Source organism: Asterias rubens, chromosome 9 (assembly GCF_902459465.1).
Source record: "Asterias rubens chromosome 9, eAstRub1.3, whole genome shotgun sequence".
Lineage (NCBI taxonomy): Eukaryota > Metazoa > Echinodermata > Asteroidea > Forcipulatida > Asteriidae > Asterias > Asterias rubens.
The window spans coordinates 4909066-4921720 of record NC_047070.1 but is presented as its reverse complement, the minus strand read 5'-3'; the positions used below and the strand labels follow the sequence as shown (position 1 = coordinate 4921720).

General features: G+C 37.7%; 1 protein-coding gene across 1 annotated transcript; it reads left to right on the top strand.

Annotated features, from left to right (window-relative positions):
• Nucleotides 1-1392: 1392 nt before the first annotated feature.
• On the top strand, nt 1393-12148 carry LOC117295122 (V-type proton ATPase subunit B). Its single transcript, XM_033777688.1, has 14 exons — nt 1393-1780; nt 2191-2246; nt 2874-2972; nt 3267-3360; nt 3663-3740; nt 4181-4320; nt 4825-4929; nt 5363-5460; nt 6088-6211; nt 7137-7287; nt 7748-7830; nt 8623-8727; nt 9049-9178; nt 10122-12148. Exons 1-14 carry the CDS (start codon nt 1684-1686, stop codon nt 10256-10258), a joined length of 1497 nt encoding a protein of 498 aa, XP_033633579.1. The 5' UTR covers nt 1393-1683; the 3' UTR covers nt 10259-12148.
• The last annotated feature ends 507 nt before the right edge of the window (nt 12149-12655 follow it).

Below are 12655 nucleotides of genomic sequence, written 5' to 3'. Positions count from 1 at the left end.
TTTTACTTTTTCATTAAAAGATATTTTTACTTTTTGATAGATTCAGCGGAAGTGATAGATGCATGTCGTTAAAGAAATAAACTCTATAAATGAAAAGTCAATGTTTTGGTTCTCCAAATTTGTGTGTGTTGTTCCTCCACTTTTTTTCAGATGAACAATAAGTGCCAAGTCTACAATCAGAAAAGCTAGCATTTCAATAAAATTCATTTGAACAATAAGTGCCAAGTCTACAATCAGAAAAGCTAGCATTTCATTAAAATTCATTTGTTCGTATATGGGGGACTTTTGTTATGATCTTACAGGCCGGTGCATAGATGTATGACCCAGGGGTAGGTGGGAAACTGCCCTCCCAAATCCGGCAAAACAATGGGGGAAAATGGCCGAAGAAGGCAAATAGACTTATTATGTGGGCCCAATTTCATAGAGGTGCTTCAAGCACAAAAAGCAGCTAAGCAAAACCAAATTATGCTTAACATAATAATAAGGTTACCAGCCAAAATGCCATGTCACATATGTACGTGACTGATCCTGCTGATTTCTGCTTAGCAGAAACGTGTGAAGCAGCCTCCATGAAAATAAGCCCTGGTTTTAGCAACTGCTCCTTTTTTAAAGCAAAATTTGAAACACTATATTTTATCATTGGATTTAAAAAACTAATGGAGGAGTTTGTTGTTGTTCAAAAGGTCAAATTCATTCAAGGCCATTTAATTCAATATTATCGAAAGTCAAGAATAAACCAAAATTTCCCCGAAGAAAAATTTTTTAGAGACTCATTTTTTCAGAAAGATCTTTATATCATGTTTTAGATTTTTTTAATTTTTGCACTAAAAGGGTATCAAATACAATTTATATGCCTACAATTTTAACGTGAGGTTATTATAGAGACTTTCCCTATTTGCATTAGACCATGGAGCTATGGCGCTCCATGATTAGACTATCTGATACTGCACTAGGTGGGCTACAGATGGTGATTCAAGGTAAATACTCAAGATATTGCCAGAATTTGTTTTTAAAGTTTTCCAAAGAACAGACTTTCCAATAATGCAAGCCAAATCGTACACAATATGTAGGCCTAGTATCGCCTAAACTTCTTATCATGGATCTTAGTCAAACCTGTTTTTACTTTAAGTTTTCTACAGTCGCAGAAATTTGCAACCTCACACATGAAAAGAAGACCACTTTGTATGTGCAAACGTTGGTATGAAAAGTAGTATTTTACTTTGACTTTTCTAAGTCAACAAAGTTTCTTTGATTGGAGGGCGTGGACAAAATAAAACGACTTGTGAAGTTGTGGGCGCTAGCTAGATCACATTGATAGAGGGCGCTATACGTAATTAATGGTCTAATTTATCACGTGAGTGATATCTGTAAAAAATATTAGGATGACCTCGGTCACGGGGAAAAATATCAGCCTACTGAATTGCTGCTGACGAAATTCACAACTAAACCCATTATTTATCATTCAATTCACAACTCAAGAAGCACAGGAAATTGGGGAATATATATCTGGACACTGCAAGCTACTCTGGAACTTGAAATTGTGAGCATCTGTGTGAAAAACTCCATTAAAAAGAAGGTAAAAAAAAATATACGGAGCGTCCGCTGTCGACCATCTTATTCGAGCTTTAGACAGGGGGAGTTCAGGCGCTTTCTACGGTCAGAGAAGGGCGAGGCTGATCCGCTATGGAGAATGGAGTCGGGGCCCCGAGAACTCGCGTCGAAGCGAATAGGGAACATGCTATGGCAGTAAAAAGGAACTACATTTCAAATCCTAGGATAAGTGAGTATTTACTGACTGTATTGGTTGGATATTCAAAACATTTCTTAAATTTACATTTAATTTGAATCAAATTAATTGTAAATTTAAGAAATGTTGAACATTGTTTATAAATTCAATTCGAAATCAATTTTACACGTAATTTATAAGTTTGGTTTGAATTAATGAAACTTTGATTTTGAAAGATAGGTTTTTTCCTAGTCAACGCCCTATTATTGTAAGTCTCAAAGAATAGGTTTTCGGGACTAGAGGGTTGTCCTTTCTACCTCCATGGGTTGACGGAACAAAGTTGTGTTGTAAATATAGTCGCCTGATTACTTAAATACATAAATAATGATCGTAAATGCGTTTTATTTATGAAGATGTAGCTTTGTTTCAAGATGTAATACTGAATATGTTTTGTTATTTCCCAGCTTACAAAACAGTCTCTGGTGTAAACGGACCGCTGGTCATTCTTGATGACGTCAAGGTAACCTAAATTAAATTATTTTAGCTTCAGCAAAGATCAGAATTTCAAAAGACGAGCCAATCAGTCTAGCAGACAACCACTTTTTCGTTCACAATAATAATTTAATTATTTCATAGCGCATTACATCAACGAATAATTTCAATGCACTTTACATTTTAATTATAATAAATACTGGTACTTAGCCTTAGTCATTCATTTTAAATGAATAGAAATATTGTAGTTTTGCCTGTTTAATATACAAATTTTGTGCTGTACACTGTACATGGTTGACAAACTTGTTCATCTGCATCGGATTCGCCAACTTTTCCCAAAGATACGTGGTAGAACATCTTTTAATTAGTGCTTTTTAAACACTAGCCGAATGAAAATAACTAAATAGAACTCTTTAATTTGCTGGGTTTTTTTCATCAATAACAAGAGAATACTTGTTGTAGAGTGCTTTTTAAAATGTAAAATTCAGAGAGAAAATCACACTCTATAGGTAATTCCAGTTGGTTTAATACATTTTGCTCCTCTGTCTTAAATGATATAAAGTAATTATTCACACTCTTCAGAACTTTTCTTAAACACTACATTTTTATGTGCCTTAATATTAATTGTTTTCCCCCACTCTACTTAATTAAACAGTTTCCCAAATTTGCGGAGATTGTCAATTTGACCCTTGCTGATGGAACAAAGAGGAGCGGTCAAGTGCTAGAGGTCAGCGGGTCAAAGGCTGTAGTTCAGGTAATAACCCAGACAGAATTAATAGTAGGAACAACACTTTTGTTTATCTTTGTATACGTTGCCTGTTTCTTCACTCTAACAAAATCCAAAAACCATGTAGAAACTCAACTGCCAAATTGTTGGACTCTGACTAATGTGGTATGCCTGATCCCATGTAGAGCATGATCTCTGATCAGTTTACTAGACAGTTCCCTAAAACCAACAAAGTCAAAAACAACATGCTGTTGGATTTTGATGGATTGGGGATGGGATTGGGGAAGAACATAATTGGTTTGATTTGTGTTTTCTTCAAAGGTTTTTGAAGGAACGTCAGGTATTGATGCAAAACACACAACTTGTGAATTCACTGGAGATATTTTACGCATCCCTGTGTCTGAAGATATGTTAGGTAAGTGTCAACGACAATGCATCATTTCTACTAGCCTGTATTGTATCCAATTCATCTTGTGAAATTTTATGTAATTTAAATTTACATATATTATTTATATAATATTTTTATTCTTGTGGCGTACCAAGACGGTTTTCTTTCTTTCTAGAAACTAGGGGTTTCTCAAGGGTTTTGAGTAGATGGTCTTCCGCACCCTTACCTCCCCCTCCCTTCTCGTTATACCACTGCTCCAGTGAAATTTGTAAAAGAAATGGAATCAAATAGTTCAATACTTATTTTAACATTAATTTGTCACATTCCAGGTCGTGTTTTTAACGGTTCGGGTAAAGCCATCGACAAAGGACCTCCAGTATTAGCAGAAGATTTTCTGGATATTCAAGGTATGTTGCTTTCTACTGTCACTCTCAAACCTTATTTCTTGGCTTTGAGCTTTCCTAGATTGTAAATGTGTACAACATCAATGCGCTTTACATTATAGTGCCCTTGTCATTATGGCCAATGACATTCCTGTAAGCTCTCTCAGCTCCCTGAGGAACATACATGTATAACCCCAAGCTGCCGTGGCACTCAGAAGTTTTCTTTTTCAAAAACGATATCAACCTCTACCATCACAGGTACCAAATTTTCCCCCTGGGTGAAGAGAAGCATATATTGTAAAGCATCTTGCTCAAGGACCTGTAGTGTTATGACCGGGATTCGACTTAACCCACTTAACGACTTAAACACCACAACTTGAATTTAATGCTCTAAACCACTCAGCCATACTGAAGACAACAACCTGACAATTTCCGGTTTAATTTTTTGTTTTTCTTCTTTGCAGGTCAGCCAATCAACCCTCAGTCTCGTATCTATCCAGAAGAGATGATCCAGACGGGTATATCCGCCATTGATGTCATGAACTCCATCGCTCGCGGCCAGAAAATCCCCATCTTCTCCGCTGCTGGCTTACCACATAACGAGGTATGGTCATGTTGAGCTTCGTACCTGTTGGTCCGTTTTCATATCAGTTAATTGATCACCAACAAATTCATTCACTTATAGCAGACATGATATTCTTCCTACTTTATTCAGAATTCCATTTGTTTCGCCCTTAAAACCCCCCAGAAAAGCTGAATAAATAGCCTGCAAGGTCTATTGACACGATGACAGGTAGTGTGCTGAAAATATTGTTCAAACTTTATTTCCAAGGCAACTATCATGCCTGTTAAAGGGGCTGTGTCATCATAAGCGAAGCAGCAGTTTATTTCATGAAACGCTAGGATTAATCCTAGCTCAAGTTACTCGTCCTAACTTAGGATGGGTTCAATGCGTCTGTGTCTATGGATACAGAATTTAACTTGTCCAAAGTCCTAAGATTAATTTTAAGTTAGGAAGAGTTTGGTAAAATCAATGATGTTAATTATGAACTCTCACGCAGTGAAATATAGTTATATGGAAAAGTTCTTTGATCGTTCTTTTTTCCAGATTGCTGCACAAATTGTGAGGCAAGCAGGTCTCGTCAAGCAACCCCACAAGGACGTCATGGACACACATGAAGACAACTTTGCCATTGTGTTTGCTGCTATGGGTGTAAGTTTTATTTGAAATCTTGATAGAAGTAAGAATGGTTGATTGCTTGATTGACAAGTTTTCTGGTTGATTATTTACTTGATTTACTAAAATGATTTGAAGTGGAAAAAACAACCAACACCAAACCTTGAACTTCGCTCTTGACGTGGCACAGCAATTTTCCCCTAGAAAGGGGCACTTTTATGAGGAAAATGTAGGTTTGTATTGGAACTTTGCAAAGAGCATGCCAGCAAAAGCACAGGGCACCACTGCAATACTGTGGGTGCTGTGGTAATTCATACACTATGATGAATGCCTTGAGCCAAGTTCATATCTGACCCAAGTACGTGGTGTGAGTTGCAATAAGATTTGTGCTATTGCAATGTGATTTATGAATATTTTTATTGTGAAATGCCCACAATGTTGTATTATTATTTTTCTTGATTCCCATCAGGTGAATATGGAGACGGCTCGATTCTTCAAACAGGACTTTGAGGAGAATGGCTCCATGGACAACGTGTGTCTGTTCCTCAATCTGGCCAATGACCCAACGTAAGTCAGTTACCCTTTGTTGGGGATAATAATTTTCCAGCAAATCAATCTTAAGAGATGTTCAAGGTGAAGCTCTGAGACAATGTACAGCAGAGACAATGTTAACAAACGATGCATGTACATATCCAGTGAATAATAATAATAATAATAATAATAATAATAATAACACCTTTTTCTGCGCCTTGAACACCCAGCAGGGTGGATATGTGCGCATTACAAGTCTTATTATTATTATTATTATTATTAAAAAACAATAACAACGGCAACAATTGGAGAAAGCAATCAGAAATTCCAAGAGAGAAACCACGACCAAGCCCGCAGAGAAAAGAAAAGTCCAGCAAAAGCCGGCCTCTCTATGATGGAAATTTGCGGCAGGGATAAAGCATATAAATTTTGGTTTTACCCATATACACCGATGTGTGTTAACACTGTATACTCGAAAGTACTTCACCGAGCTCTGTGAAAAAAATCACAGGCATATTACTCGGGCGGTATTCAAACTCACGACTTTGCAATTCTAAACCAAATAGACCACCGAGATTGCCCAGTAGCTAGAGGCAGTTCAAATCCTATGTTTTAGCAGCGGGTACTGTAACCGTTGTTGTTATTGTTGTTTTGATTGTCCAGTATTGAGCGTATTATTACACCTCGACTGGCGTTAACAGCAGCGGAGTTCCTTGCTTACCAATGTGAGAAACACGTCCTGGTCATCTTGACTGATATGAGCTCCTACGCTGAAGCTTTAAGAGAGGTACGTAGAGAAAAGGATTTACTGAAGGAAACCCGGGTTGGAGTTGGGTCCTCGTAGACATTATGCAGATTTTGTTGGCTCATATGTGATTTACGCTCACATTTCGGAAGCACTATCTGACTGTTGGAAAGCTGTTTTGTAACGAATGATCATCAACCCATGCCTGGTCGAACAGACGGCATCACAGAGAGATGAAAAGGTCTCATGACATTGCAGTTTAATCTGTCCTTACAAAATCATGGCTGGTATGTGAAAGGAACAGGTCTTCGCCAATGGCACTAGGGACGAATCTATTCCAAAAGCTAATTTTGTTCATTGTTTGCAGTTAGATTTTGCCCTTGAATCCACAGTGTCTCACCACACATGGCACGTTGACACAGGGGTCGAAATTGCCATTAGCCCGCTAGCCCGGGACTACCAGATTTACAGCCAGGCTATTCATTTTTACAATTTAATAGCCCGACAGGCTAGTGGAAAAATAATGCAAAAATCGACATCACAACAATAATGAACTGTGCTGAGGGTATTGAAAAATTAAATACTTTTGTTGATCAATATGAGCCTGCCATGACTCAAGACATAACGTGTTTTTCAGGCTACCAAAATCTCATTAGTGCTACTAAAAATTTAGAGTTACTAGCCCTGCTGACTAGCATGTTCATACACTTAATTTTGACCCCTGCGACATGACCACGGCCAACACACACTGACACTCGTAAGCCTGTTTTACAGAAATGTTCATGAAGTATGGAAGTTAATGTAGGCGTAACTTGATTCAAAAAAAGAATTAAGGCCAGGACATTTTTTCAAGTGTGATGATGCTGCAAGACTTCTTCTTAAAAATTGCTTAGCTGTTGTTTGATCATTAGCTCAGTCTGTACAAGACAAAGCAAATTACACACATTCCTCTGTTTATTACTTGTAGGTGTCGGCTGCCCGAGAGGAGGTGCCCGGTAGACGTGGTTTCCCTGGTTACATGTACACCGATTTGGCTACAATCTACGAGAGAGCCGGCCGTGTGGAAGGACGTAACGGCTCCATCACACAGATACCTATCTTGACTATGCCTAATGATGGTAAGGGCGGAGTCATGAATATAAAATTGGGGTGGTGGTTGACCTCGGGCTCGAATGTGTTTTAAGTGTATGGGATTTGAGGCATTGCATGGTGAGGTATCAATATATATTGGGTTTGCGGTAACACCATGTGTATGTCTACTTGCCAGGTAGAGTTTGTTCATAAGAAAAACTGTCTGGCTACATTTTCTACTACCGCATCGTAGCTTTTACGGGAGACTTCTCAGTTCTGAAAAGAACTGTCCTGCTTTTTAACTGCTACCTGTTCAGAAGGTAGAAACAATGATGGTTTTTATCCTTACCTTTAACTATTGCAGAAACTCGTTGCTTACACAGTAAGTGCAAGTGCAAAAAGTGGCGGTATGCAGAGCTAGAAATTGGGCCCTGTTGGGTTCTCTAAAAAAGCACAGACACTAAAATTTATTTAATTTGTGTGATTGCAACTTCTGTTCCTCTGCAGATATTACCCATCCTATTCCTGATCTGACCGGATACATCACCGAGGGACAGATCTATGTGGACAGACAGCTTCATAACAGACAGGTAATACCTGGACAAACAGAAGCCCTTTTCGAAACCACAGCTTGGGCGGTTGTTTTGACAATTGCACATGCTTTGCGTACGTACTGCTTCAAGTTTACACTCCATCAAGGAATCTTCGATCAAGTTCCATGCTTCTCCTCATTGAACCCAAGTCTCGACACTCATGGGGTGACAGGTCTTTTTCTTCAGCCGCGCCACGCATCTGGAACTCTCTACCACTTAATCTTCGATCTTGTGTTTGTACCGCAAAATTCAAGTCTCTTCTCAAAACTTATCTTATGTCACAGGTTTTCAATGACTAATTTTGTTGTTTCTGTTTTTCTTTGTGTTGTGTTTTGTTTTTGGTTTTACTGCGCCTTGAACACCCAGCAGGGTGGATATGTGCGCATTACAAGTCTTATTATTATTATTATTATTGTTCTCAGGGCTTCAGACGAGATTTAAATTGATTTTTGTTGTAAAGCCAAGGACTCTCAGAAAAGCAAACTTAATCACTGTACAGGGAAAACCCGCTGTGGTCAGGTAGGGACTGATACGAACGAGGGTCCTAGAGGTGGAAGGCGAGGACAAATACCACTATGACAACCGGACTACCCAATTTCTTTTCCTTAATCAACCCACAAACATTTACTTTTTACCCAGTCAGTTTCCATTGTGGTTTATAACTTGATAAAAATAAAATAATACTCAAAAGAAAAACAAAGTTTGAGCCTTTTTCAATTTTGCTGTAGAAAGCTTTTTATTGAATAACTGGTATCTTAGATGACAAAATCTATCTTTGTGTTTTGATAGATTTACCCGCCAATCAACGTGCTTCCGTCTCTGTCACGTTTGATGAAGTCCGCTATCGGTGAAGGAATGACAAGAAAGGACCATGCAGACGTCTCCAATCAGCTGGTAAGACGCTTGTTTTTTTTCTGAACAAACTTCTTGGCTATAAGATTGGGCATTTAATGGATGAGCAGTTAATTTGCCTTGGGCATTCAGCAGCACCACTGATTTGTGCATGATCCAATTAAATCCTCCGTTTTGGAAAAGCAATTACATGGAGTCAACAGGTGTAAGTCGCCAATTGAAAATGATGTCCTTTTAACCTCTTTATTAAATTGAGCATTCCCGTAATAGTTTGTTTGTGTACATACTCCACCCTTATTCTGTGAAACTTGCAGTTTTCAGGAAGCATTTTTCATGTATCTGTTGTGGCTTTTGATTTGACAGTATGCTAACTATGCCATCGGGAAGGACGTTCAAGCCATGAAGGCTGTAGTTGGAGAGGAAGCCCTGACTCCAGATGATCTGCTTTATCTTGAGTTTCTCGGCAAGTTTGAGAAGAACTTCATCGCCCAAGGTATGTTATTTATTTATTTTATTTATTTAGTTGGATGATAGCCAAGCCTACATCCACATGGACTGTAACGGGGGTAACGCTGTTTCAGCCCCAGGAGTAGGTGACACATTGTAGCCCACACCTTGAAGTGGCCTTCAGGCCTTGTGTGTCTGGCGACTTGCAGAAAAGAACTAAATAAAAAGACACTGCTTTAGAATTGCAAAGGTCGTGTGTTTGAATCCCACCTGAGAAAAATGACTGTGATTTTGTTCACATAGTTTGGGGGAAAACCCAGAGTATACAGTGCCAACACACATCGATGTACTTGGGTAAAACCAAAATTTAAATATCGTTATCCCGATGCAAATTTCCATCTATACTGATTTACTTATTTGTGTGTTTAGTTACAAGTCTAACAGCACAGGATGAATAAGAGACACTGAAGAAATGCTAAATTTTAGATTTGGGAGAATAACCACAATTCACCATTTTTTTACCTTTCTCGTATGTGAACCAAATTCACGTGATGAAAAAAAAAGTAAAATTTTTAGAACTTTGTATACCAGGGGGGTACCTGTAAAAACACGTACTATAATAATACTGTATTTCGCGACTCTCCTGAAAACATCGCTCTATGATTCTCATTTTTTTTTAAAAACTTGTCGACTAATGAAGCTGAAGCTTCTACAGGTAAATTACATTACATACATCTTTATTCACAGTGAGTAGGGATTCATGTCATGGCCAAAAACAAAAGGTACCACAACCCTTTTAAGTGCTGATGATGAGGTTTAGCTAATAATACATAGGCTTAGCTCTATGAAGGCGGGAAACTGGAACAGGATAAGCTTGGGCTTAGCTCACTGATGCGCAACAGCGCGAGACCTGGAGCAACAAATATTTTTTCAGCGTTTTTAAACACTTAAATATTAAAATATTTTGTTTGTCTTTTTTTCACTTACAGGGAGCTACGAGAACCGTACAGTATTTGAGTCGCTTGACATCGGCTGGCAGCTCCTTCGAATCTTCCCCAAAGAAATGCTCAAGAGAATTCCCCAGAGCACACTGGCCGAGTTTTACCCTCGTGACGCCCGCCGTTAATTCATCAAAAACACATCTCAATTTTGGAAAGTATCTGTCTCCTATTCTTTGTTTATCTCATCGATTCCTTATTTTTTTTTAGAAAGTTACATTCCAGAGGTTTCTTTCCTTCTCATTTTTTTTTTTTTTTTTCACAATTTGAGGGATTGGGTGGAACTTGAAGTTTTTTTCTTTGAAAAAAAAACTATCCTCTTACTTTACCTACTGGGTAAATTTTTTTGCCACAAGATCGCAGTGTTTACAGTTGTATGAAAAAATACACATGTGTAAGTTTGTGTAAAGATGCAAGATTGTTTACAATGTAAATGGAAAAACGTCTTTAGAACCTTTTTGGTTCTGAGTAACGCATAACTTTCATTCATGAAAGGGGGTTTAAAACTACTTGGTAATGAAAACATTTCGAGGTCACAGGTTCTAAGAAAGTTTAGTCTTATTTCTTGCACTATACTTCATTGAAAGCTTGCATCTAAATGCAGATCTGTGATACCAAGAAAGCTGGTACATTTTGTGAAAAACTATCATTACTTTTCAAGAGTGAAGTCCTATTTAATATTGACCGCTTCTGTTTTGCTGCCTGATAAATTTACATATTGCTTGCAGCAGTCGGCTAGTAGTGATGTGATGAAATCTACCGCGAATTATAAACCAGCAAAAAAGGTTGGTTTAAGCCGACTCAGACTGGTTTAAACTGGTTCAGACTGGTTCAAGCTGGTACAAGCTGGTTCAGAATGGGTTGGACTGTTTCATGCCATTTCAGACTCATTCAAGCTGTACAGACTTGGTGAAAATTGTTCAAGCTGGTTCAGGCTGGTTCAAACTAGTTCAGACCCATTCATAACTCATTAAAGCTGTTTATAAAGACTGGTTGAGAATCGCTTTAGCTGGTTCAGATTGGTTTAACCTAGCTCACACTGACCCATCTAAATATTTGCGTTGTAGTCTTATTTGTTTACATTTTAATATTTAACTTTGTTTCCTTTCCTCTTTGGTCTCCATCATACTTGGGATAAAAAAAAAAAAATGGGATATATTAATATTAATAGCAATACTTATATCAGAGGATACTAATTTTGATGTATAGAATATATAATATAAAACTGTAAAAACTCTTGAGAGTTATTGTAAATGTCACCCACGTGATGTTAAACTTACAGTTAGTAAAAAAACAAAATTATAAGTACTATTTGAACAATGTTTAATCTTATCCTCTTGTTGGTTGGTCAGTGTTATTCCTTGACAATTTAAATTTATGTTCATGTGTTTCATTTCTTACTTTGCCCTTCTTCCAATCGGACAGCTCATTTTTCTTTATCGAGGCAGGTTGTCAGGACTTTACAATTTGTAGGCATCATTAGTTTTATCCAAAAGTTGATAAAGCCAGAGCAATTGCAGAACAAACTGAAGAAGATAACAGGAACATTTTTAACAAACAGAAAAACATGGGTTTGTTTTAAAGTTGTAGATTCTTTGTAAAATAGGAAGCATCGGAAATTGTCAACTTGAAACATTACTTTTTCTGTGAACTCTTGCTCTTGTTTAAACACAAGAAAGTTAAGTCTTGCGACTGTTTTCGGCCGTTATGGGCATTTTGGTAAGCTGTCGCTGGATGACACAAGGTCGCTGAAGGGATGAAAAAGTTTAAACATAAAGGGTGCTCCAAAAGAAGTTGTGACCAACAATACAATAGACTATTATGTTCACTTGCTGCAGCAATTTAAATAAACTATGAATATATTAGTTTTCAAGACTGTGGTCTTTTGGAAAATGTGTTCATTGGTTTGATTTCTTTTTTCCAAACCCCAACACATCTGATTGTGTCAACCTTGTGGAGTTTAAGAATTGTGAACAACAAATTTGTAATTTGTGAATAAATGTGGAGTAATAATGTGATTTATTTTCTGTTTGTGTCCTTTCTGTAATGACTCAACAGTTTTATTAGATTTGTTAAATTTGCATTGGGGAAAGAGAATATTAGGTTTTGTTTTAACCTCATACCCCGATGTATGTTAGCACTGTATACATGTACTCAGTACTTTCCCCGCGTTCTTTGATAAAAATTACAGATTTTCCTGAAGACACAAGGAGCAGCTTCAAAAGAAATGAAACGGGCATGTCTCTATTCACTAGCCAGACGGAGCACTGGAGAAAACTGGTCTTCTGGTGTTATAACTGGCATTTGTCCAGCAGACCTTAGACTTGATAACAAGTCGTTAGCGCTGCCTGTTACAATCACACATTCTGATGTTCATGCAACAGTCACAGTAAATTATACATTCATGCAACGGTCGTAGGTCACGTGTGGGATTGAGGATGTTGGTACCGTCCCTGTAACTGGTAACTACACCGCTTAACAATTTTCGGACTTGAACGCTTGAATTGGCATGCATTATGCAAGTT